Source organism: Sphaerodactylus townsendi, linkage group LG10 (assembly GCF_021028975.2).
Source record: "Sphaerodactylus townsendi isolate TG3544 linkage group LG10, MPM_Stown_v2.3, whole genome shotgun sequence".
Taxonomy (NCBI): Eukaryota; Metazoa; Chordata; class Lepidosauria; order Squamata; family Sphaerodactylidae; genus Sphaerodactylus; species Sphaerodactylus townsendi.
The window spans coordinates 40,158,556-40,185,115 of record NC_059434.1 but is presented as its reverse complement, the minus strand read 5'-3'; the positions used below and the strand labels follow the sequence as shown (position 1 = coordinate 40,185,115).

Sequence of the window (26,560 nt, the reverse complement as noted above, 5' to 3'; positions counted from 1 at the left end):
ATGAAAACTTTTTAGGCCAATTGTCAGAACATCTTTAATTCCTCAGCCATCAGCACTGAAGAAATCCAGGATACCAACTGTCTGCAGTTTAGTGGAATTATTAATGATTGCAGAGTTAAAAATAAATTGCTGGTAATTAGCTATGGTATTTATGCTGATGGCACTGTATTTATCTGATATAGTTTAGGAATTTGATGTTCTACATATTTTTCATACCACACCAAAGATGTTTTGAAAACAATATCTTAGACCTCATTTGGACATAATGGTATTAATCATATTTAGTATCCAGTGTGGAGCTTAAGTCATGCATTGTTGGGGCTTCACTTTACATTGTGTGATGGTCAATGATTGGCTGTCCGGATCCTTTTAAAAAATTAAAACTCTGCAATAACAATGACTCAGTGCTGCAAGAGGGAAGGTTTAATGGTTTCTAACACACCTTTTCCCCATACTAATAATCTGACAGAGAAGCTATTAGCTGTGCTAGTAAAAAAAGATATTCATTTGTACCTGGTTTCTTCCTTCCATTCTGTAATTTGGCTCTTAAATTCTATTTTAGATAAGATTTAATACCATCTAATTAGTTAAACAAAATCTAATGTTTTGGCCCTGTTGTCTAAAGATTTTCTGTATCATTTATATTTAATGCGGCTTTTGATTACAGTTCTGGCTTACTGCTGGCAGCATTAATCATGTCTTTTGAAAATGCTGCTCATTGGGTCTTGCTGTCAGAGGCTCTTAGAGGCAGATTTCAAATGGTTTCCCAAGAGTTCATTGCTACCAGTTGGTGAATCGATGCGTTGATTGAAGGTCATGGAGATAACTGGCAGTGATATAACAGCAGTATGGGAATCTGCTTTAATGGGAGAGAATGGCATTGGTTTGCATTGATAGTTGGTCACAGAGCCAATGAGAGCAGTAGTGATCTTCGACTTGGTTCTGAGCAAGGCTCAAGACCTTGTGGAAGATGTGGTGGTTGTTGCATCAGTTGGGAAAAGTGACCACAGTGCTATTAAGTACACCATTCATATTGATGGAAAGTTGCCCCTAATGTCCAGAACTGTAACATTTGATTTCAAAAGAAGGAACTTTACAAAAATGAAGATAATTGTTGAAAGGAAATTGAAAGGGGACAACAAGAGATACCTAGGGAATGCCTGGAAGCTATTTAAAACCACACTACGTGAAGCTCAAATAAAACACATCCCCCAGACTGGCAGAGCACTGCCAAGTCTAAAAGAAGCCTGTGTGGTTAACAAGTAAGGCAAGGAAGCAGAAACTAGTAACAAGGCTTCTTTTTAAAAGTGGAAGATCTGCCTCAGTGAATTGTACAAAAGGGACCACAGGCTCTGGCTAAAGAAATGTAAATCAGTATTTAGGCTAACACAAAGACAATTTGAGAAGCAGACTGCTAAAGCATTAAAGCAACCAATATATTTTTTCACATATATGCAGAGCAACAAAACAGCCAGAGAAGCTGCTGGACCTTTGAATGACCAAAGAATAAAAAGATTACTAAAGGAGGATGAAGAGATGGCAGAGAAGTTCAATGAATTTGGTGTTTCTGTGTTTACTCTGAAAAGTATGAGGCATGTTTAGCAGATTGCAGATCAGATCATGACTGTGGACAAGAGATTAATAAAATTAGAAACTGCAGGTTTTGAAGTAGGCCTATATAATCAACTGTGGATAGGTCAAAAAACAGAAATAAAGATCTAAAAAATAAAGATCTAAGAATAATCACATAATCAAAAGTGGACTATTCAAAATTTGGGATACAGCAAGAAAAATGTCACCCATTGAAGCATATTATGACAAAAAAGTGATGGAAGAGACTGACTAGAACATATCAAGATACGATAAATGCTCAAGACAAAATTAAAATCCTGGCAAAGATTGATTGATTGATGAAGATAAAAAAGTTTAATGGTTAACATATTTACAGTTTATTTCAAGACTAAGAAGAAAGATCAACTCAACAGGAGGAAAACTAAGAAATTTGAAAGGAAAATTTGGCAGCACAAGGAACATTTATTACAATGAAATATATACAATTTACTGAAATATCAATATATAAAATTTTACTGAATTATGATACAGAAACAGAGCAGAACAAATGAAAATGTGTATAGTTAAATGGATGCAACATTTTAAAGAAGCAATACCTCTTCAGCAATGGGAAGAATTAAAATTCTCTGCTTACCAAAACTTGAGAGAAAATTGATACAATATGTTCCACCGTTGGTACATTACTCTGAAAGAAAATGAACAAGAATTATGAAGGAAATGCAAAGAAGTGCAAAATACTGGAACAAGATAGATACAGGAATACAAAATAAATTTAAAATTAAATTTGCTATGGAGGCAAACAGAAGCGCCATCACCTGGCCATCCCTCAGCTTCCACAGTGAAAATCAGAAATCCAGGTCTCAGCAGGGCAATGCCTGTGTCTGCCTGGACACTAATGTGGGGCACAGACTTGGACATTCTTGGAGTCAAGCCAATGTCAATTAGGTTCCACCCCATTTGCAGTCAGTTCTGCCACAGCCCAGATCTTGGACTTATCCCATCCTTTTGCGTGGTGTAAGTCCATTGGCCCCTACGGAGGTCTTTCCAACTACAAGGAGGCTTTTCAGATGTTTTCCTCTCCCTGCACCTCCAGAAAGCCCTCTGGAGGTGACAGGGCAGCGTAAGGCTTATGTTAATAAACATATTACTAAAGAATCTTACAAGAAGCTCTGCAAAACTTTTTTTAGTATTTGACAACAGCAGCTAGAGTGGCACTTGCTACAAACTGGAAGATGGAAGAATGCCCTAACCTGGAGAAGTGGAAAACAAAACAAGGGAGTACACAACAATGGCTAAACTAATGAGCTTAGTTAATGAAAGACCTAATCATGAATTTCAAGTTAAATAGAAAATGTACTTCTCATATTATTTGTAAAAATAAAAGAAACAAGGAAATGAAATGTTAATAGTGGAAATATATGTGTGTATATATAGAATTATTGGTATGAGAAGGTGTCAGAAGTTCATAACTCAATGGAGTTTATAATTTTTGGAAAAAAAATAATAGAATACAATAATAATTATGATTGAATATCAGTTGAACATTGTAAGCCCTAAGAGAAATCAGTTTATGCCCTAAGAGAAATCAGTTTATGCATGCAGTCTCTTTGTCGTATTGACAATAGCAACATTTTATTGGCTATTCTAATTTTGATTATAGGTAAGGATGAAATATATGGAAATAAGTTTCCTTTTTTTGGTATACTTTAATGACTTTTCATAAACTGCAGCAATTGCATGTATTTCTCCCTCTGCTGATAATTAACCACAGTAAAGAAGAAACATACTTACTTTGTACCTTGCAATACAAATTTCAGTATCTGTAATGTCAAATTTCTTTCAGCATGTGGTGAAACATTGCAAGAGTCCACAGGCAACTTTTCCTCTCCTGGGTTTCCAAATGGCTACCCTTCGTACACACACTGCATATGGAGAATCTCAGTGACACCTGGAGAGAAGGTACTTTGCTAGAATTCTCAAGCGTTCAGCTCATGCAACTGCAAACAAATACAATATTCTTTTGTTGACTGTATACTTGTCTCTTGTTTTGGTGGCTTTTTTCCTTTTGATTTAAAAGTTTCACTTGAGTGAATGGTTAAAGGGTTTGAAAATGGATTAAATGGTTAAAACCTGTGAACTGTTCTGTCATCTATTCTGCTTGAGCCCTCGTTAGAAGTGCTGCTTCCATTTGTACCTAAAGCACCATGCGAAATGAGCATTCTAGTCTTCTGAGTTTTTTTTAATCTGGTACCATTGTTGCCAAGGAAGGCAGCATGGCATAGTTCTATCTCATCAGGTCTCATATGCTAAATGGGTCAGTCCTTTGCAGGGACTAAGGAAGACTGCAGAGGAAGTCAATGGCAAACCTCCTCTGCTTAATCATTTGCCTTGAACTTCCCTTGCTGGGGAATGGATGGATGGATGGATGGAGGGAGGGAGGGAGGGAGGGAGGGAGGGAGGGAGGGAGGGAGGGAGGGAGGAAGGAAGGAAGGAAGGAAGGAAGGAAGGAAGGAAGGAAGGAAGGAAGGAAGGAAGGAAGGAAGGAAGGAAGGAAGGAAGGAAGGAAGGAAGGCTGGGCGGGCGGGCGGGCGGGCGGGCGGGCGGGCAGGTACATGGATAGATGACTGAACTATTGCATGACATTGATAAACTTTATCCAAGGGGAAATTCATTGATAGCTATATAAAGAAAGGGATACTATTTAATAAAACCATTGAGTGTGGAAGGGTAGGACAATGACAAGGGAGACTTAGTTTAAATTATTGTTCAGTTTTATAGCGACCTAAGCCAGGCATATATGAGCAACCTAACCTGCCTGAGAAGGCTTTTGTGAGTTTAAAATGAGGATGTGGAAGGAAAGCATTTGTACCACACTAAGCTTCTTGGTGGATTGATGATTGATTACTCTAAAAATTGATGCTGCTTATACTGTACACACTCCCACATCCTAAAAATAGGTCCCACTGTCTGTTCTGTCTGCATAGAATATTCCAGTGGTTTCTTAAGCCAATACTTATAAAGTAATCCATCCCTTCTATATAATGATTCCAAGAAATATTGATAATCAGATCCCATTCTGTATACAATACAGCTGTTCTGTCAGTTTTGTTTTAAGAATGCCCTTGAAATATTTCCAGTGATTACCATCTACCTTTCATCCATTGTGGAAACCAGGGCAGTGTATGTAGGACTCCTAAGGGGAGTCCTAATCCATGCTCTGACCAGACCCAGACTACAGGTTCAACCAAGATTATCCCGTGCCTTCCAGCCACATTCTACCAACAATACCTGGGCACTCTTGTTAAAATAACCCTGAACAGATTTTACCCTGGAGTTGCCCTTGTTGTTCTGGTGTTATAGGCTTTCCTGTCCCAGCAGTGATTCATTATCCTGGATGAGAAAGCATTGCCACTACTGAATTTGCTTATGTAACCAATAATTTCTCAATTGCGCTGACAAATGCTCATTGATTGCTTGTCTCTTGAGACTTCCAGTCGTCCTCATGAACTGTTGGTCTGTCTTGTCTTTATCTGCTGAGTTGTAGAATGGAAGTTGAAATAAAAAAAATATATGTATTCTTGACCATAAGTAATGTAATATTAAGCTGTAGTGTACCACAGTTTTTAAAAAGTAGCATAGGAGTACTAAGGTTTATATTACTGCATTGGGTGAAGTGTACTACCGTTCCTGTTTTAAAAGTTTGTTTCATCAAGGTAGTTTTCTTGATGTTGAAATGATATGGATCAGTGGTGGTGAATCTATGACACAGGTGCCAGAGGTGGCACTCAGAGCCCTCTCTGTGGGCACGTGCAAACAGAGTCCCCCCCCCCCACATCTAGACTGGCCTGGGCCGCTGGGCTTGATTATTAGCATTAAACCTAAGACCTAGTTTTGGGGAAGCAGTGGAGGCACCCTGTTAAGCGCTGTTAAACACCACTGATTTTCATGGGAAGAACTAACATGGGAAGAACTTACTCCTTTACCTGGGAGTAAGCTCAGTTGCTGGCAATGGAGCTTGCTTCTGAGTAAACCTAGGGTTGTGATTCACCCGTTGGAAGAGTTACATGGTTGCTTCAAAGCAAAGCCACCGACTACCACCAAGCTTACTCCTGAGTAATGCGCGCCTCGGAGCCAACCATTTCTTTCTAAACTAAAACCTCAGTATTCAGGTTAAATTGCCGTGTTGGGACTTTGTGATAAATAAGTGGGTTTTGGGTTGCAATTTGGGCACTCGGCCTTGAACTGATATAGATGATATGATATAGCAGTTTCAGTACTGGACTGGTTCCTCTGGTACTAGAAGCATCCAGCCATGCAAGACTAGTGTCTTTCAATGATCTGAAAAGCGCTGCACAGCTTTGCAGCAGACAGAGAGAGGCAAAAAATGAAAGCAAAGCTCACTCTGGCTTCTTTGGGGGAAAGGAAGATAATAATCTGATAAAACAAACACTATCTTGCCATCCAAGTAGAAAGAGTGTTTTTGAAATTGTCTTTCTTCCTCATTCTCAGAAAGGTGAAATAGTTTTTAATTAGTGTAAAAGAACAGTCATGCTTTTGGTAACATGTTTTTTTTTCCCCGGTCAGCTTGCTTAAACTAATAACGCAATTGTGCTTCCATTTAAGAAAAAGCAATATTAGTACAGTGGATACAGGAACACTGGAGATGGTGTTTTGAAATAACTAATGTGCACTCAAACACTAAAGCCTGTTTGTGGTTAAATATGTTATTATTACATATTTCCTGCTGGAATAAAAATAGCCACAACTCAGAATTTCTAGGGGTTGGAAGTTTATGGCTGATTCCGCACGGGCGAATACAGTGTCCCAGGGATGCTAAAAACTGCGTCCCTAGGGAGGAGTTCACGGGTGGAAGCTGCCATTTACCCCAAATGGCTCCTTACCATCTGCTGTCTTCCAGCGCTCTGTGGTGGCGATGGGATATGCTTCCTGGCCTCCATTGCTGCAGCCGTCGCTTTGGCCATGGGGGCATGTCCCCTGACCTCCACAGAGCTCTGGAAGACAGCAGAAGGTGAGGAGCTATTTGGGGACAGCACAGCCTGCGCAAAGGCTGTGCAGTCGGTGCCGCTTCCAGTAGTCCATGCGAACAGTCCCGGGGTGTATGTCGACCCCCTCTAAGTGCCTGTGCGGAAAGAGCCTATGAGAGCCATATTTTCCAAGTGTATCAATTTTTAGTGAAAACCCTAAAGCAGCACTCTCAGAAAGAGTTAAGCATCCTTTGGCCTATTGATGTCATTTGCCTTAAACCTGCATATCTCACCAATGAATTGTGGCGTTGAACTGGAGCAACTAGGTTGCTTAAATCCCATTTCACACATTAGAATTAAAACAGCCAAACTGTGAGCAGGATTGCAATCCAGTTCTGATCATAAAGATTCAGATTCCCATCCTAGCTATGATATATTATTGATTCTTAGCATTCAACTCTATGGCAGATTCCCCATGGGCCAAAAACAGCAGTGTGAAAATGGTGTAAACCCTTTTACACCATTAAAAACCCTTTTGCACCATTTTCACACCACTGTTTTTGGCCCATGCGGAATCTGCCAAAGATGCGTATTCATGGGAAAGGGTTCAACACTCCAAGTGCCCACTATCACTGATTACCATTTATGCTACTGCAGAGATCTGAATCTAGATTTCTCTTTGTGTGGATCATTGCAAATTTCTCTGGATCTTAAAAACTGTAAACAAAAAAAATAATTCCTGCTTGTGAATTAATAATGAGCAAGGAATTATTTCTCACCTTAAAGTGAAAGGTACCTAACTGACTGCGTAGCCTAAACTGTAACAAATTATTTTAAATGCCTCTAAGATACAGTCTTAATAAATGCCTCTGAGGCTGTTTCCGCACAGGTGGAATACAGCGCCCCAGGGACGGCAAAAATGCCGTCCCTGGGGAGGCTTTCACACAGCAGAAACACCACTTTTGAACCACACCTCTCCCACAAGCAGGTTTTTTCGTGCGAGTGCCTCTCCCCTGCCTTCCTAACTGTCAGCCTTCGCTGGCTTCCCGATCACAGCAGTTGTGGAGGCCAAGAGACATGGACCCCTGGCCTCCACCTCCAGAGCCATCATTCTGGCCAAGGGGGGCATGTCCCCTGGCCTCTACAATGCGACGGAAGCCAGCAGGAGCAGGTAAGCTAGTTGGGGAAGGCACAGCCTGTGCAAATGGTCCGGGGGGGGGGGGTGCATCGGCATAATTTATGCCAATCCACCCCCATTCAGCGCCCATGCAGAAAAGGCCTAAGATACAGTCTCAATAAATGCCTCTAAGATACAGTCTCAATAAAAAACAAGCAAGCAAACAAACTGCAATACTGATTGGATAAAAGTATTCCAAATGATACATCTGCCATCTCATTGTCTGCTACACTTCAATTGCTTTATTACCCAGAGTATATATGGGAATTACTCTTGAGGTGTTCAAAAGCTGATGTGCTTCATTATCAGAGGCATCTTTGTTTTGAAACAAGTGCAATATAAAATCAAAATGGAAGTAGAAGACAATGTGATTTCACATTTGACTCTTCAGCAGCCAAATGAAGAAGTTTGGGCCACCAGTCATTTGCTGCAAGAGGCCACACCAACATGGATGAGGGCATTCCAGCGGCATTCTAAATTGGGTTGTTGCGCCCTTTTGGATCAGGAATGCCCCTGTTTCCAGGTGCAGTCTTATGCCACTAAAAGCAATGTTGTAATCTGTTGTCCTGAATGGACCTTTTCATTATGGGGGTTTTCCTTTGTTTTCGTGGTGGTTGTACCACCAAATTCCTCTTTGGAGGTGGCACAGCAACACCATCTCCACCTGCTGCGAAACTTCCCCCTCCCCCTTTGCATCGGGCTGCCTGGCAGATATAGCATTGAATGATGATTTTAGGGTTTTTCTTTACATGTTGATTGTGTTAAATAACATTTTTCATGAAGAACTTCAATCTTTTGAAATTGTTGAATGTAACATGACGGAGGAACATGAATGACCCTATTATATCTTGGGTAATCTAATTAGGGATGCTGCAAATTTTGCCACAAATGAGTTTACCAGGTGAATTTACCATGATTGAAGGTAGCCAATCTGGTAAACTGGATTGCCACTGTCCAACAGCACTTACATCTTAAGACAATTGTCTGCTCCCTCCATTTGCAAAGACACAAATAAAACAACAAACAGATCTCAAAAAGTAACAGAACAGAATGCCTGAAAGTAGAATGAAGTACATCCCTCTTTTCTAGGAGTAGGCCTCATTGAATAAAATGGAACTTATTTCTGAGTAAACTGGTATAGGATTGTACTCTCAGCCTCCAATGTCTGGAACGACAGCTCCCAAACTAAATTGATAGTGCCTGGAATTGGAATGAGTGCTTTTCCACAGCTTTTTTGGTCTTCCAGACCACCCCTTAGGCTTGCCTACTCAGATGCAACTACTAGCTCAACATTTATCATTATTTTTAAAATGTGCTTTATCTATGACTCTGATTCCATAGGGGATTTCAAACATTGCCCTCTCTGCAGATGGCTGTGTGGGATGGAGGAAATTGTTTTTACACTAGACACCAGTGTGAACTCATTCTTTGCCACTGTGTAGGGTAAGCCTACGCATGTTTACTTGGAAGTAAGTCCCACTCTGTGGGAGGAGGACTTATTGCTCATTGAACCGGCATAGAAATATAGCGATAGTCATGTCTATATATTTCCAATGTATTGGTACTATGTATCAGTACATAGTATAAAAATGAATTTGTAATATAATAATTCTTAAGAGAAGCTAAATGCTCTGGAGCCGAATGCTATTTAAGCAGTTCTGGTGTCACTGTCTAAAAATATATGTTATTAATGGATACAATCTGTTCTGTCAATGATGACTAAGTGCATGAAAATTCCAGATTTTCATGTCTGCCAAAAGGCCTCAATGAACAAATGAATATTTTCTTCCTCTGCAGAGATGCCATTTAGAGACAGTGGGAGATGGGATGTCACTCCTCTTCTATTTCAGACCCTGTGTGCACTTCACAAAGGCACAAATCCTTTTGCTCCAGAAAGAGAGGGGTCTGACTCTGTTATGTATTGAGAATGCTACTATAATGTAAAGGGTTTTTTAAACAATAGCAGCACTTTTTTTAGTTACCTGTGGTATCTTTCTGAATCTTACCTTCTCCTCCAAGTAAAGTCTGAAATGGTGTCCTTGTTGAACTGGGAAAGAAGTAATTTGTCTACAAGATTGCTGAGAATGGGGCAAAGTAAGTTACTCCTTCTCCTAGTCATCAGCTGTGATAATCAAGGGACAGTTTTATCTTGTAGCAAGATAAGGATCTGGAATTCCAAGGCAAAACTTGCTCCATACTTAATCACAGATCAGACAACTTAATACTTAATCATAGTTCAGTTCAACCTCCTCTGACTATACATCCCTTTACTCTGGGTAAGACACACCCTAGCTCCAAACACTAAGAAGTTGTATACAGCCTACACTGTTCCATGCCAGTCATTTACTGATGCTCAGATGAGGTGTACCATTTCCTTCTTCCCTAGCTGCAAGGTCTCTAGGAAGCCCCCCAGGGGTTCTTGCCCGAGTTCCATGAAAGCACCATAGACTTCAGGTTCTGGTGTGAAAACCTGTCCCTTTGTCTTTGGACTGATACCTCAGTGTGCTCACCTGAGCTTTATCTTAACTCACTTTATCTGCACTGAAATCACCACTGATTGCCTTCTGTGGGCTGTTGGCAAACCTTGCATGCATGCCTCACCCTTTGCTGGGTAGCGGACAGTCTCTTACAGAGTTGCACATTTTTCTACTGATACTATTTTCAGTTCATTCTGATACTAGTTTCAGTTCATTCTGGCCCTGATCCTTGTGGGGTAGGAGCCACATGGTAAAGGTTTATTACATAAATAAATATATTGTCAGCATCCTTTACCTGGAATTATTAGCTTGTTCCTATGTTGAGCTAGTGAACATTCTTATGCATGTAGCATGAAGTCAGATATATAGCTTTGATCACTAACGAAACATGGGAAGAGGGCATATTTGTCTCTTCTAGCTTCCTCCCCCCAAAATAATAACTGATCCTAAAGCAAAGCAGCAGTTATGCCTCAGCATCTTTCTTCTAAAATCAGGTGGGATGATGAGGCAGAGGAAGGTAAGTTAACCTTAAAGTAACTTAAATCTTTGAGCAATCAAGACAAAAAAAAGGTATCTTCCCGCTTCATCAGGATCAGCTGTTTTCAGAGTTTGAGAACCTAAGCTTTATGTACCGTCTACATACACAGTTTTATCTTTGTGTCATTTGTGTTTCCTTCCATAAAAAGCATAGAAAATGAAACTGTTCAGATAAGAATTCTGGTACTGCCCACTGTTGAATCAGCATGCTTGTAATTTTTTTTTCCTGCTTAGAGTATAAATGAAATTAATTGTATGACAATCTTATCTCCTTTGCTCTCTAGATTGTCTTAAACTTCACTACAATGGACCTCTATAAAAGCAGCCTCTGCTGGTATGACTACATCGAAGTAAGAGATGGCTACTGGAGAAAATCATCTCTGCTTGGTATGAATCATATCTAACTTATCAGAATTCAGTATCTGTTTGAAAAAGGGAAGTAATAGCAGAATCAAATGATCTGAAATTACCTTTTTAGTTAGATACACACTTGAGGTTGGATCCAGACTACACTTCTATCAGTTTCTTTTTTTACTGCAGACTCCCTCATGTCATTCCTTGTCTTTAATTGTCTATAAAACACAGCAGTGGGATAGGAGGTTAAGAGCTCATGTATCTAATCTGGAGGAACCGGGTTTGATTCCCAGCTCTGCCGCCTGAGCTGTGGAGGCTTATCTGGGGAATTCAGATTAGCCTGTGCACTCCCATACATGCCAGCTGGGTGACCTTGGGCTAGTCACAGCTTCTCGGAACTCTCTCAGGCCCACCTACCTCACAGGGTGTTTGTTGTGAGGGGGGAAGGGAAAGGAGATTGTCAGCCCCTTTAAGTCTCCTGAGGGAGAGAAAGGCGGGATATAAATCCAAACTCCTCCTCCTCCTCCTCCTCCTCCTCCTTCTGTATTTTACCTTTAACTGCCTTTAATTGTCTACAAAACCCTTTCTCCTATGTCTCTAATTTGGCAGGAAGGATATGTTGGGTGAAGGGTACATACCCTGTGAATGTAATCCAGATGAAGTGGGGTGGTGGGAGATCTCACAGTCAAAAATGTGTGTTGCAAAGGTTTCTTCTGTCTTTCTGAGGGCTGCAGATGTTCAAAGCATCATCCAAATTCAATGGAAATTAAATTACTATTTAAAAACTTCCCACTGATATCAGTGGAATGGAATGGATGAGTCTCTTAAAACAACAAGTTTTAAAAATAAAAATATCCCTAGAAAAAATATCCCTAGGGAAAAAAAGGAAACTGAGAAACAAAAAGAAAATATTTAACATATGCTGCTTGGATTATAAGAATTAGGCAGACAAAGAAGTGTTGGCTCTTGTAATTTGGATTCTGAATATTCAGATTTTCTAATATGTGCTGATTGCCTGAACTAGTCGTATGGAAAGTGTTTGACATTGATAAGAATGACATTGCTTTGCCAAATTATATTGTTTACAAGTATATGTATGACATTTGTTACCAATGAGTTAAGTTTTCCAATGAGAGAAATCTTAAAAATGCGAAGAAATGTCAGAAGAAATGGTTGTGTGTATTATTTGGGCTTAATCCTATGTATGAATGGAAAAGCTAACAATACGCAGAAGAATGGACCAAACTACACAGGAGAGTGTCATATGCATGTTCTTATGCATGTGAATTGGGAGGAGTCCAATTGAAATATGAGCTTTGGCTCTTTAACCTCCTGTTTTTAGCCCCCCCCCCCTTTATCTTCCCCAGCTGGGCTAAAATCAGAGAGGAATGGTTGTGTGTGTCAGGGGGGGGGGATTGTTTGCTTGAAATTGTACTATTATTTCCAACTGTAAATATGATTTAAGGAAGACCACATTTAAAGTATGGACTTATCTCTTCCACAAGTAGTTTGACCCTTAGATCCTGGCTTTCCTTCTTGTGAGAGACCCTAAAAACCATTTACTGACCTTTTTTTTTGTAGGTAGGTTCTGTGGTGACAAGCTCCCAGAAGTCCTTACATCTAGTGACAGTCGAATATGGATAGAGTTCCGTAGCAGCAGTAACTGGGTAGGAAAAGGCTTTGCAGCCATTTATGAAGGTGAGTCATTGGCTACTCAAAAGTCTTACAGTCCAATCCACAGAGCTGAGGCGGCTGGAAACAGTGTTGCAGTGCCTCACCACCTCCTGTGGGCTTCCAGGGAGCACAGGGAGGCATCAAACAGAAAAACCCGTCTCATGGAAAGTCCCCCATAGGACTTAATGGAGTCACACCACCTGCTCCAGTGTCTGCTTGGACCCCACCATTGCTCTGCGGCAACACCCACTTCTGAGTTTTGCCACCATAGAGCTTTGGGATGTCCAGATGCCAATGCGTTTGCCCTTTCCTCCAGCAGGGGCGCACCTTTTGCTGGTGCAGGGGGGCACATCAATGCAGCCTGGCACCGCTCTCACAGCCCATTTGCACCCCCTCCTCTGGATTGGGCTGTAAACTTTTTCTTTCTTTGTAAGTGCATTAATTTATCACTCATATGTAAGTTATGATTTTTAATGGATGGTTAACTGTGGCTGAACTAGACCTAACTCAACAATTATGTGCATTACATCCCCTCCTTTAATATCATAAATAGACTCTGAAAGAAAGCTGTGAGTGGAGAAGTTGCAGGGACAGAAGTTAGTAGTAACACTTTCCTCCCTCACCATTTCTTCATACATAGACCCATTCTCCAACATATAGGAAATATTTAAGCTTGTGCGTAACTTCCTCATTTGAATTGTGAAGCTTAATAGTGCTTAATTATTGCTGGATCAGCTCAATAATCAGCTTTAGATCTCTGTCGGATTCTTTCCTTGAAGAACTGCACATCGTCTCTCATATTTGGACATCATGGTTGTTTGACTTCTTGTATAGCTCTTATTTATTTTAACATTCTCTTTGTCTTTGCATATCCAAAAAGACTGAGTGAGTACTGAATAGTAATTACATTTCTCAGTTTTTCATAAACATACAAACTATGGCAGAATCCCAAGTTCAGCATGCGATGGGCTTCCTTTTCTATGAGAAGGAAATGTTCTATGCAAAGCACAGGCATTTCCCATTGTGCATGCCAAGCAGTTCCCTCTCTTGGAAGATAAAGGGAAGCCCCTGCATTAGCAGCTCTGGATCCAAACATGGAAGCTGCAAGGTCATGTCCTGTGGCTGCAGTCCAGTCTGCAGTGTACACATGCTGGGTGTATAATTACAGACTGGATTGCAGTCTGTCCAGTTAAATAGTTTTAAACTATAAACTGCTTTGAATTTTAAAAAACCCAGTAGATTAAGCAGGCCAATTTTGTTGGGACAATTTGACATTTGCGATGTGTCCATCTTTTCTCCTGGCATAACTGACCCATAGTTTGACATGAGCATAAATATTAAGAAGATATATTTAAGTTGATTTCTATATATTCATCATCAGCAATTTGTGGAGGTGAAATACACAAAAATGAAGGCCAGATCCAGTCTCCTAATTATCCTGATGACTACAGACCAATGAAGGAATGTGTGTGGAAAATAACGGTGTCAGAGAACTACAATGTCGGATTAACCTTTCAGGCATTTGAGGTAAAGTCTTTTAACTGATCTCAGCAGACCATCTAGTGGATAAATGACAGTGACATTTAAGGGAATCCTCATTAAGCCAATGAAGAAACAAAGCATTCTCTACATAGCACAACCCCTACAGTTAATATTTCCTTTCATGGAGACTTTTCCCATTGCATAAATTTCGAGAAGATTAAAAGGGTTTTATGTTATCTGTGCTAGTTGAATTGGAATGTTTTAAAAACTGACAATAGTTTCTTTTAACAAATGCCTAATCCTGTTCCACAAGGCTGATTTAGGAATCTGTTATATAGAAGGGCTGTTATTTCTTTTCTAAATCTGTTTCCTTTTTTTTACACAATAAATCCATTTTTGTTTCTGTTATTGAAAGATTATTGAAAAGCAAAATCAAGTATTTTTAATGTTCCATCAAGTATTTTTAATGTTCCATTTTCAGTAGCCAGGTTGTTACCCATTTTCTAACAGCTGTGATTCTTTATTTTTGATACTTTATGGTGTATTTCTGTTTGTCCAGTATGTGCTGCTGTATGCAATAAACCACTTGAGTCCATAGTTCTAGTTTTAGCCTTTCATAAGTCACAGTTGAAGAGGAAAATATTTATTTTTGCATAATTTTGAAGGCCCCTAGACATGGAAATATAAGTTTATTAAGTAAAAAAATAAACAAGTGTAGTGTGTTCAAACATAATTTTATAAAACAATTCATAAATACTTTATACAGAGATTTGAAGTTCACAGCTGGTCATAATATTTGCATTTCTTTCAGTTTAGAATAACGTTCTTCGTTCTGATTACATAAACTTGTTCTGCTATCCTTTAAGTGCTTATAGCAGCTATTGCAGTCAGTGGGTGCTCAAAAGAGTGGAAATCTCAAAGGATCAGAGCATTAGCAGCCAGATTCAGAGCAGTAGTCTGGACTTCTAAGAGCTGAGACCAAAGCTTTCACTTTCTTACTGAACTCAGTAAGACTTCTCTCTTTGTGTGTATCAGTTCAGATCTCACCCCATCTTTGGTGCAAGGATTTCAAGACAGAAGACCTCTGTCTGTAAGCATAGAACTGGGCTAGATGAACCAACAATCTGACTCACTATGGCAGCTTTGTATGTCTCAGAGGCCCCTTCCGCACACGCAGAATAATGCGTTTTCAAACCACTTTCACAACTGTTTGCAAGTGGATTTTGCTATTCCACACAGCTTCAAAGAGCACTGAAAGCAGTTTGAAAGTGCATTATTCTGCCTGTGTGGAAGGAGCCTTAGATTAAAAAGCTATACTGTCTTTGACTTCTGCACACTCTACCACCAGATGGCCAATGTTCAAAGTTAGTGTTAACATGTGAAGTTGTAGTAGGTATAGTAGGCAAGACAGCCTTGCTAAACATAGAGTGAAAATCAATCTTTACTTTTCTCTTCATTTTATGATTTTTAGGATCTCCACCTCATGTTTTCTTCTCTCTTACTCCCTTAGCCATTTGTCTTGCAGTGCAATTTGCTAATTTAGCCAGGCGATGTTCCTGATTCTTACACCAATATGTATAATTGTCATTTCTGTTCAGCAAATCAATCTCATTTGGTAAAACAGTGCTGTAAAGCTTTCTTTGGTTTTGCACTGGGAAACACTTCTTCATAGGACTGGACAAATGGGTTGACAACAAATGTTTATTCATTTCTGTATGTTGCAATAAGCATTACTATTTTCAACTGGAAAATGTATTATGCTTTGTGTTAAATTTATCAGCAGAAAAGGATGCATGTTACAAATTTGGACAAATGCTCCTTTCTGTGCATATCTGCAGATTGAGAGACATGACAACTGTGCCTATGATTACTTAGAAGTCCGAGATGGAACGAGTGAAAGCAGTCCTTTGGTTGGCCACTTTTGTGGTTATGATAAACCAGAAGACATAAGATCTACCTCCAATACCCTGTGGATGAAGTTTGTTTCTGATGGAACAGTCAACAAAGCAGGGTTTGCTGCTAACTTTTTTAAAGGTAACAGTTTTGGAAAGCGAGAAGTGCAATTACCAATGCAGTTTCAAAGCGAGAAGTGCACTTACCAGTGCAGTTTCAGAAACAAATTGAAAAAATATTGGCTGAGCCAAGGAGATGTTCAAAAGTTGATTCTGCCCTCCTGCATGGTTCATTTTTATGCAAAGTTCCTTGGGCTTGCGTGATTCTTTTCCATCTCTCCGTCACTCTTTGAGCAGTTAATCACCCGAACCTGAAAACTGCGCAATTATTTACATGCAGGATGTTAAATGCATGTTAAAAAGTGGTTGGTCTCTGTACTCACTGCAAAATCTTTCATAACCAGGCAGTGCAGGGTCACTATATTGTCAAAGGACTCCTCAGATTTGCAGAAAATATGACTTCATTATTTAATCCAAACACCCACCCACAGACCTGATGAGTAGTGATTATGTTCCAGGAGCATGGAATATTAAGCATTTGAAAGTTGATTGGGGGAGAGGCACAAGGATTAGCCTGCTCAAGCCACTGAGAGTTTATAAAACCCTGTAGAAAGAAACAGAGTTTTTCTGTACTGAGACATGCTTTCCAGGAGCTCTACCAGACAGTAGCTGACTCACTCACCCACCTTGGAGAATTTTGGGATTGGGATTGGACTATTATCCATATATCCTGGGGTTGACTTTTATCCATATATGCATACTTACACTGTTATGTATAAGTTATGGGAAGTGATAAGTAGTTTCCTGTATATTTCTATTCTGTAAATCTTGATTGGTTTCTCTTTTCTGCCCTTTGTTGTTAAATTGCACAGTCTACGCCATAGGGTTGCCTCTTCAGCAGCCAGGAGTGTGGTGATTCTTTGGTTTCATACACTGTACTCCATATTTTACTTGTTTTCATTGTATAGCCACTGGATTCCCCAGTTTAAATAAAAACTTGGTGCCATGAATAGGAAATGAGCATTGGGAAGATGCAGGAAACTGAGACCTACTCCTAATCTCATTAGGTGTGCCCACGGTCCCAGAACGTTGTTAGTCAGAATATGCAATAATGAGTTAGATGTGCAATGTATTATATAAAATAGCTTCAAATATTCTGTTGTGCCAAGGAAGATCACCAGCAAGCCTGAATAGATAAAGCCAACCCTGTTTCTTGGCTTTGTTTGCGTGCGTGACTGGCTTGATTGACTGGCTTGATTCAATGGCAGCCTATTTTCAGGGAGCAGTGACCTTTTCCAGAGTGTATGTATGTAAACATGTTGCAGCAGCGGTTTCAAATTTTTCCTGTTTCATTAAATAAGAAACATCTGATATCTTCATCTTCCACGCGGGTTGAGGAAAAGCTTTATTGAACTTCAATATCATTTGGGCTGAAAGTTATTGTCTATATATCTAATAGTGACATGTGCTGATCAACAGATCTCTAAATCTGCAGATCAGGTCCACAGATGTTTCTGCAAATTTAGGGAACCTAAAAGGGAGCTCTTATTTATGCATTTGTGAAAGGCTATGTAGGCCTGTATAGTTTGGGGCAATTTTTCCTGTCCAACTAGCAAAGGCAATAATTGCAAGGTAAACAAAGACTACTCCCAGCATTTCACTCAGTGGTTGGTAAATAGTGACCGTTTCTGCACAGATCAATTACACCGGGGTAGACCTGAGATTGTGTATACTGGGACTATTTTATTCTGGTTTCTGCCTCTGCACGGCTCCCCGCTTCTTCCCAGGAGCCGAGGCAGGACCCGCAGGTAACAATCCAGTTTGTTCTGCATGGCCCAGGTCATTTGTATTTACCCGTCTTCCCCTGCACGATCCAAACTTTGCTGGCTCCAAAGGCAAGAGGGAACAGCTCCCCCCCAACCGCTTTCACCTGCACGATCCAAGCCTCACCGGCTCTAAAGGCAAGAGGGAACGGGAAAAATATACCAGGTCTGCTCCAGTGGCAGCAGGGTAACCCGGGGAACTGCCAAATTGGCCATTTTTGAAAGGCATGGGGCAAAGGAAAAATAGCGGGGCAACACCAGGGCAGACTGTGCAGCTTCGGGAACTGTGTGGAATTCCTGGCTGTGCAGGGATATTTTCCATGCTCACCCCGGGATATTTTGACCATACAAAAACGGCCAGTGCCTCATGTACCATTTACTCAGTGTGTTAGGTAAATAATTTGGCCACAAATTTTAAATGTAGATTCACAGGCCATTTTTGCTGAAATCATTGTTCTAGTAAAGGTGTTCTAGGAAAGGTGATTGGCCTGAAGTATATTTGTGGGTACTATATTCTGCTTTGTTTTCCTCCAGTGAATATTACAACTTTTCCTATTGGTAGAATAAAAATATGGGATTTGAGGATTCTATTAATCTGGGTTTGAATGCAAGATCAGGATAAATTGTACAAATTAATTTTGCTGGAAGCAAAGCCCTATAAGTGACCTTGCTGTGGATTTCCAGTCTTTCAACTCAGTATTTTATGCAGCCTTTAAATTGCTGCAGCTTAGATTATTACATCCTGACAATACAATCTTATGGCATGACCTTCCACATTGCAGACACAGCACGTGCATGTGGAATCCTCAGAGGGCATAACAGAGTCCTATTTTACTCTCCTCCCTCTTGGCACATGTGTACAAAGTATTATACTAGTGCCTTACTACTCTAGTGACTTTCACTGAATGACTGTACCCATTCCCCAGTATCTATTGCATCTCCTTGACTGGTCAAGAAATGCAAGCCCAGGGGTTCCTTGGTCAACAGGAGGAGAAGGACTTGGGCAGGGTGATGGACAGGCCTGCCAGCATGAGCAGATATTCCTCATCTAATCTACCAAAAGTGACTAACAGTTTGCATCTAATGAAGCTTATGTAAACCTTGAAACACACTGGAACTATGGATGGACAGCCCAATCCATAGCCCTGGGCAGCTGGGGATGACGTTGCTGCAGTGCCACCCTGCAGCCTTCAGAGGACTTTCTGATGGCACAGGGAGGGTGAAACCCCTTCCAAAAAACCCTGCCAAGATAAAGTTCTCCATGGGGTGGCGTACATCCATGGCCCGGGCCATTGTGTAATGGCTGCAAACCCAGGGTAGAAGCGGACTAACTCCACCCCTGAAAACCCCTCCACCACATCAACAGGGCTGGCTGCGGTGCAGGAGCACTGACACAGCACTGCATCTGGGTATTCTGGGAGGCTACAGCTGCCAGCATATTTGCCCTTAAGAACATAAGAACATAAGAACAAGCCAGCTGGATCAGACCAAAGTCCATCTAGTCCAGCTCTCTGCTACTTGCAGTGGTCCACCAGGTGCCTTTGGGAGCTCACATGTAGGATGTGAACGCAATGGACTTCTGCGGCTGTTGCTCCCGATCACCTGGTCTGTTAAGGCATTTGCAATCTCAGATCAAGGAGGATCAAGATTGGTAGCCATAAATCGACTTCTCCTCCATAAATCTGTCCAAGCCCCTTTTAAAGCTATCCAGGTTAGTAGCCATCACCACCTCCAGTGGCAGCATATTCCAAACACCAATCACAGGTTGCGTGAAGAAGTGTTTCCTTTTATTAGTTCTAATTCTTCCCCCCAGCATTTTCAATGGATGCCCCCTGGTTCTAGTATTGTGAGAAAGAGAGAAAAATTTCTCTCTGTCAACATTTTCTACCCCATGCATAATTTTGTAGACTTCAATCATATCCCCCCTCAGCCGCCTCCTCTCCAAACTAAAGAGTCCCAAATGCTGCAGCCTCTCCTCATAGGGAAGGTGCTCCAGTCCCTCAATCATCCTTGTTGCCTTCTGCCAGAGTAAGTGCCCTGGGGAGGGCAAATCCACCAGCATAGGCCTGCACCGTCTCCAGGCCGTGCTTTGGCCCCTGGTTGGTCTGTAAAAGTAAGAAGATAGAATGATTTTGTTGAACACTGTTTAGGTTTGTCACTTTGCATAGACTTCATTAGAGCCTGGCATGCTAACTGCCCATATATCCAAGGGAAAGGGGGGAAACTGGCATCTTCTGTGTCCTATTATGGTTCTCCAGTATTCTTTTTTTTTCACACAGGAAACAATCATTGCCTCAGAAGGTGGAGTTTGAGTTTTAAACTGGTGTTTCATATTTTCTAATTTATTAAAATTTCCACTCTATAATAGTGGGCAGACACAAGTGTATTATATAGAACAGCATTTGTAAGCAAATGCACCAAGTGTTTTGAGGGAACATCAATGTGTGGTTCCATAGTCAAGAGAGAAAATGAAATTCTGTTCTTTTTCTTTACAGAGGAAGATGAATGTGCCAAACCTGATAATGGTGGATGTGAACAGCGGTGTGTTAATACACTGGGCAGCTACCAATGTGCTTGTGATCCAGGGTATGAGCTTGGGCCTGATAAGAAGAGTTGTGAAGGTACGATGTGCTAATTACATATATTATCCAGTTTTAAAGTATGATGTACTTTAAGAACTTTGACATATGCAGAATCATTATGCATCAAATAAACATGAGGTTATCAGATGTTGATGTCAAATGTGGTAAAGCAGAAATGTAACCCCTAGAGAAGGCAAAGATAGTAGAAATAAGGAAGAGGGTAAGTGAAAGTTAAGATTGTATATTTACAAGTTAAGAGTATATTCAAATGTTGTGAACTGGTTTGAGAACTGGCTAGTCAAAAAGAATGATATATAGCATTTCTTTCTCTTGCATTTAAGCTGCTTGTGGAGGACTTTTGACAAAACTGAATGGAACCATTACAACACCAGGATGGCCCAAAGAATATCCTCCAAACAAAAACTGTGTGTGGCAAGTGGTGGCTCCTACCCAATACAGAATCTCAGTGAAGTTTGAATTTTTTGAATTGGAAGGAAATGAAGTAAGTAACAACAGACAAATGTACAGTTGACAATGGCAACATAATGGTTGAATTCCTATGCAAAAAATTGCATGCCATCTTGTTAAGAATGACAATGGCTGTGGCAATTCTCATTTTCATTAAATATCCCTGGATTCCTTTAAAAGGCATGCCAAAAAGCTTACTCTTTTTTAACTTCGTGTGTGATACGTTAATGTAGATGTAAAAAGGATCATGAACCTCTTACAATAACATCTAGTTTAGCCCTAAACAGTTTAGGGTAATTTCAGATTAAACCTTTTTTATTATCATTATTGTTACCTAATGTTGTTTATTAAATTTTCTAAACCACTGTAGTATTGAAGGTTTTTATGACCAGAATCAACTGGCTATTGTGGGTTTTTGGCTGTGTGGCCGTGGCAGTTTTAGCTCCTTATGTTTTGGCCAATCTGTGGCTAGCATCTTCAGAGGCACATCACAGTAAGATGTGTTTCTCTCCAAGGAATAGTGTAAAGCAGAAATAGTCCCCAAACTGTGCCATGGAGAGAAACACATCTAACCATGACATGCCTCTGTGGATGCCAGCCATAGATGCAGGCAAAATGTTAGGAGCTAAAACTACCAGACACCTCAAAATGATCCATGGCCTCCATCATGTGATTACCCTCTCCCCTTTTTTGAGTTCACTGTTGAATCAATGCTTTGTGGGCTTCACAGCCTTGTGCTGCAATTCTCTGTGTTTCATATAATTGATGCCTTGAAGATTAGCCCCCCCCCAAATAACAAAAACTCACAGAAATGCTCAAAAAACAGGCAAAGAGGTACAAAGAGTGAGCTCAGAAAATGGTGCCAAGGAGGAATTTCAAGGAAGGCAGAGAGGCGTGATCACACAGCAGTGAAGATGTTTTGAAAACATTTCAGCCCAAGCAATAGTTTTTAAAGGATTCGCTGAAAACATTTTGAGGCTGGAAATTAAATGTTTTCAGAACCAAAGTGGACAAAAACAATGCAGAGCTCCATGGAGGAAATGTTTTTTTTTCCCCCGCCTCAAAACATTTTAAAAGGTTTGTATAGAAAGAGCCTAAATCATATCAGGTAATATTTATCAGCAAAAGATAACAAATATCATGAATAATAAAACACGTACTCTGGACCAGCCAAAGCTTTACTGTTGTGTCCCATTCATTTCAGTTAGGAACACAGATATCATGCTTAATTCTGTCTTATTGAAATAAGTTCTAAAAAGTGCTTGACTTTCCCTCCATGATACCCACAATTTTTGAAAGCACTCAGAAATTAGAAACTGATTAAAAGATAAAATGAATAGTACATAGTATATACATATTTTAACAAGTAAAGTTGTAGCATAACCAAATCTAAAAAAATGAGGTCTTGGGCTATTTCCTAAACATCAACAAATCAGAACTCTAATGGACCATAAAAAGCAAGACTTTGGCCCCTTCCACACATGCAGAATAATGCACTTTCAATTAATTTCCAATGCACTTTGCAGCTGGATTTTACTGTGTAGAACAGCAAAATCCATTTGCAAACAATGGTGAAAATGGATTGAAAGTTCATTATTCTACATGTGTAGAATAATGTGTAGGGTCTTTCTGAATGCTTAACCTCTTCAAAGGGAATGCTTTGCTTCCACCTTTTGAGGATAACGCTTTGAGACTTTTTAGCAAGAGGTCAACTTAATATTACTTGAGATATTTGGGGGAAGGTGATTTTAAAGTAGCCCAAGCATTCCTGGCTTTGTAGATTACTCACAGCCAATTCAGACTGCACAATATAAGTGTAATGTGTTTTTCAGTATAGTCAGTATTTTAATAGGAAAACAATTGCACTGAATACATGAAATCAAGCACATCTGCATACAACTGAGATAATCTCTAATCCTGGGTTCTAGCCACTTAAAGGCTAGACCAGATACCAGCCTTCATCACTTGTAGCTCAGACAGACCAAAATGTGGAACATTTCTCTGAAATAAAGTAAATTCTGGTGTCTTTCTTCTTGCACATACTATTCACAACTTTTGTGAATCATCTACCAAGGAAATATATACTATTTATTTTGGGAATAGAAAATCACAGATGTTGGTGGCATCCTTAACAAAAATTGTTCAAGGAAGTCTTTTTAAAAACCATAAAGCTATGAGAGAGGCATCTAACTTATTAAGTATACAGAGTGTACACGAAAAATCATGAAATTTTAGACAAAGAAAAATTCTTGATGGTGACTATTATCCAAATAATACTGGATCTTTAATTTTTCAGGTTTGCAAATACGATTATGTAGAAATCCGCAGTGGCCTTTCTTCTGATTCCAAACTGCATGGCAAATTTTGTGGTACAGAAGTGCCTGAAGTTATTACATCACAATACAACAACATGAGAATTGAGTTCAAATCTGATAACACAGTTTCAAAAAAAGGTTTCAAGGCCCACTTCTTTTCAGGTATAAAAACAAAGCTGGGATGTATTATGTGTGTAAATGCTTTGTTATTTTCAATGTTTTATTTCATAAAGATTTTAGCTTACTATTTTTATTCCTTTGTTTTGGTGAAGGTGGATGGCCTTTCCAGTTTCAGTTTCTGCTATTCTGCCTGGGAGGGAAGAGGAAGATTGTAGCTCTACTCTACTCACCCCTGACAAATTTCACCTGATGCAGGGGTGGGGCAGTTCATCTTGCTGCACTAAAAGAGGCTGACAATAAATAAAGTTAATAATTGTATACTGTTAAATAAGGGGGAAATGATATAATGGATTCCTAAGTACATTTTACCGACGGATCCTTTTTTTCGGTTGGCTTGAGGGGTTGAGTAGGGTGGCATGGGAGTATCATGGTTAAACATGAGTTGGAAGGAATGTTTTGGAGCAGCAGCTGGGTAGAGAGGGGATACCTCCTAATCTGCCCTCCTCCCAGCTGCAACTGGGCATGCTGGAATCCTGAGTGGAAGACAGGAGAGCAATTCGCCATCATCCCTCCTTTTGAGTGGAATATGGAGGGCTCAATGAGTTATTGTAGTTTGAGGTGGCATCTAATCTGAGGGCTTGTAGCTGGGGTTAGAGGGTTGACTGATTAGGGGCATGTGCCTGGGCAGGGAGGAAGAGGGGTCCTGGGGCCATATTATAATGCTGATGGGCAGGGGGCACTATGGTGTTTGTGCACAACATAAAAGGGATCCAGTCAAGTAGATCTATATTGGAAGAGTCCAGTAAAAGACTATACTTACCTTTCATCCTTAGCATTCATCTCTGCTTCCAGATGCAGCAATTATAGGTGCCTTTAATCCAAGAAAAAATCTGATTTTATGACTACGTCAACATTCCTAAATGATAGCTTACTTACAATTCCTGGAAAAGGTTAATGTGGTTCTTATAAGGATGGCATGAAGATGGTCTTAACATTTATGGGATTGGTGAGTTAGGGTCAGATAATATTCCTAGACTATTTGGTCTTCCTTGCCATATGCCCACCAAAACAGGTCTGAATATTTGGTTCATATATATTTTCAATTAATTGAAAGTCAATAAAATCAACCCATTGGTTTGATATTCAGTAGCTTTCTTAACATTATAAATGTCGAGTTCAGTAGAGCTAAACTGTATGATAGCTAACCATTCTAGTTTAGTTAGCTTCTATTAATTGTTAATTGTTTTTGACATAATCCAGACATCAAGTTATTTTAAATCCATTCATTTCAGTGGAAAAGTAAGCATGTGGTTCAAGCTGTTCCATAAAATCAAAATGAGTTGGTGCTTACCTTTGTCTGCAGCCATCTTGCTTGGAATGCCCAGTGTGGATTAAAGAGAAGTCTCTCCACTAGTCTATGGCTACCCTCCCCCTGTTTGTCCCAATGCCAAGCAACTGGACAAAGTACTGAGGCCACAGATAGCAATGTGACCACTCCATGTTCTCCTGGTCTTTTTCCTCCCTCCCTCCTGGGCAGAACAGTCACCCGTACTCACAACAGGGAGTCAGATTGTATATAGTCACTGGGGGATGCATGAATTTTCATTAATTATCATCTGCCTTCATACTTTTCCAGATTTTGTTGTCTTCATCAATTTAGTGTCTTTTGCTTCTTTTCCCCTCACAGTGTCTCTCTCACAGAGTATGTTCTTTAATAACGTTTGGCCTTAACAATACCTTCAAAATCCAGAAAAAGATTGAGTTTCAATTTAATAAAATTGATCAAAGAATCCAATCTGTATGCTAACGGCATTCATAACAAGAAACTTGTTAGATGTAAGGGAATGAGTTCTGAAGACAAGTAAGCTTTCAAAGCACCCTGTGGATCTTTCTTCCCTAACAAATAAAATGGTAGCATTAGAACACCAGGCAAAACAATTTTATATTCAAAGATTATATATTTATTTTGTTAACAACTATTTTATTGATATATTAAAAATAAAGTTTTTGCAGCTGGGATTTCCAGCAGCAATATATTATTTTCAAAATACTATTCTCAGTTCTCAGGTGTGTGAAATATTGCATTATTTAAATTAGGGTCATACTTTTTAGAATCTCTAAGATAAGCCACTAGTTTTGTTCTACAGTGAACATAATTTCATTTTCTTGTCATCCTATGTACTTGTGTCTTGGCAAAGGAGATAAGAATGAAAAGTTATAATTTAAGGTGAAATCAGGTGAAAAGTTATAACTTCAAGCCCATAAACAAATTGATGTTGGAGCACTTACATATGTTTGGTGCCATCCTGGTACATTTTTTTCCCTACAGACAAACGAGCTTCCTGCAAAGAGAATTTTTTTGTTTTTGAATCATGCAAGGACTTGATGCAGGTTGCTCCTTCTGACCGAGTACGTATAATTCACAGCCTGTCGGGCTCTGAGAGTTTCAGAGGTACGACCATACATCCTGTGAATAGTTAAACTCTAACCTATTGTTAAGAAAGAATGGAACTTTCTTTGCTATTGGTATTGGCAGAAAAAATACACAAAGCATCCACAGAAGACGGAGATGTATTTCCGCCTGGGAGGATAACAAATGTTTTGCATTTACTCAACAAAACATTTGTTTTGCTAACTAATCTACACTAATTTTTCCCTTAGATATTCAATCTGAAACGCACACGATGAAAAGTCTGCACTGATTTATAAGAATGTAGATAAAGCTTCTGTTTGCCTTGCCCTATGTCAGTGTCAAACTGAACTTCAGTTTCACTTTTTGTCTCGTGATCGTTGTGCAACACTAAGTATTAAAGGCTCCTCTAAGTAGAACACAAAATTTCAAAATTAAATGAGGTTGGGTGCATGTTTTTTTAAAAAACTGAATGCACATATATAAACATTGTGTTGCAGGTATTTGGGTGGAACAGAGAAGATGTTACTATTTTCTAAACTATTTACTATGGCTGATTCCACATGGGCCAAAAACAGCAGTGTGAAAACGGTGTGAAAATGGTGTAAAAGGGTTTAAAATGGTGTAAAAGG

The 26,560-nt window shown here is 39.8% G+C and overlaps 1 protein-coding gene and 1 long non-coding RNA gene across 4 annotated transcripts in view; one reads left to right on the top strand and one right to left on the bottom strand.

The window, feature by feature from the left end:
* Window positions 1–26,560, top strand: part of TLL1 (tolloid like 1) — a 138,568-nt gene that overhangs the window by 102,111 nt on the left and 9,897 nt on the right. For all 3 annotated transcript variants that reach the window (XM_048509549.1, XM_048509550.1, XM_048509551.1), the window contains exons 9-16: window positions 3,416–3,531; window positions 11,033–11,135; window positions 12,684–12,800; window positions 14,158–14,303; window positions 16,097–16,292; window positions 20,529–20,654; window positions 20,957–21,117; window positions 23,380–23,560. In XM_048509549.1, the coding sequence (XP_048365506.1) occupies window positions 3,416–3,531; window positions 11,033–11,135; window positions 12,684–12,800; window positions 14,158–14,303; window positions 16,097–16,292; window positions 20,529–20,654; window positions 20,957–21,117; window positions 23,380–23,560 (1,146 nt within the window). The remainder of the gene's footprint in view (window positions 1–3,415; window positions 3,532–11,032; window positions 11,136–12,683; window positions 12,801–14,157; window positions 14,304–16,096; window positions 16,293–20,528; window positions 20,655–20,956; window positions 21,118–23,379; window positions 23,561–26,560) is intronic.
* LOC125440032 lies at window positions 1,994–6,555 on the bottom strand. Its single transcript, XR_007245623.1, has 3 exons — window positions 6,474–6,555; window positions 3,364–3,569; window positions 1,994–2,257 (listed from the first exon to the last, which is right to left on the bottom strand). It is a non-coding gene; the product is annotated as an uncharacterized LOC125440032 (long non-coding RNA).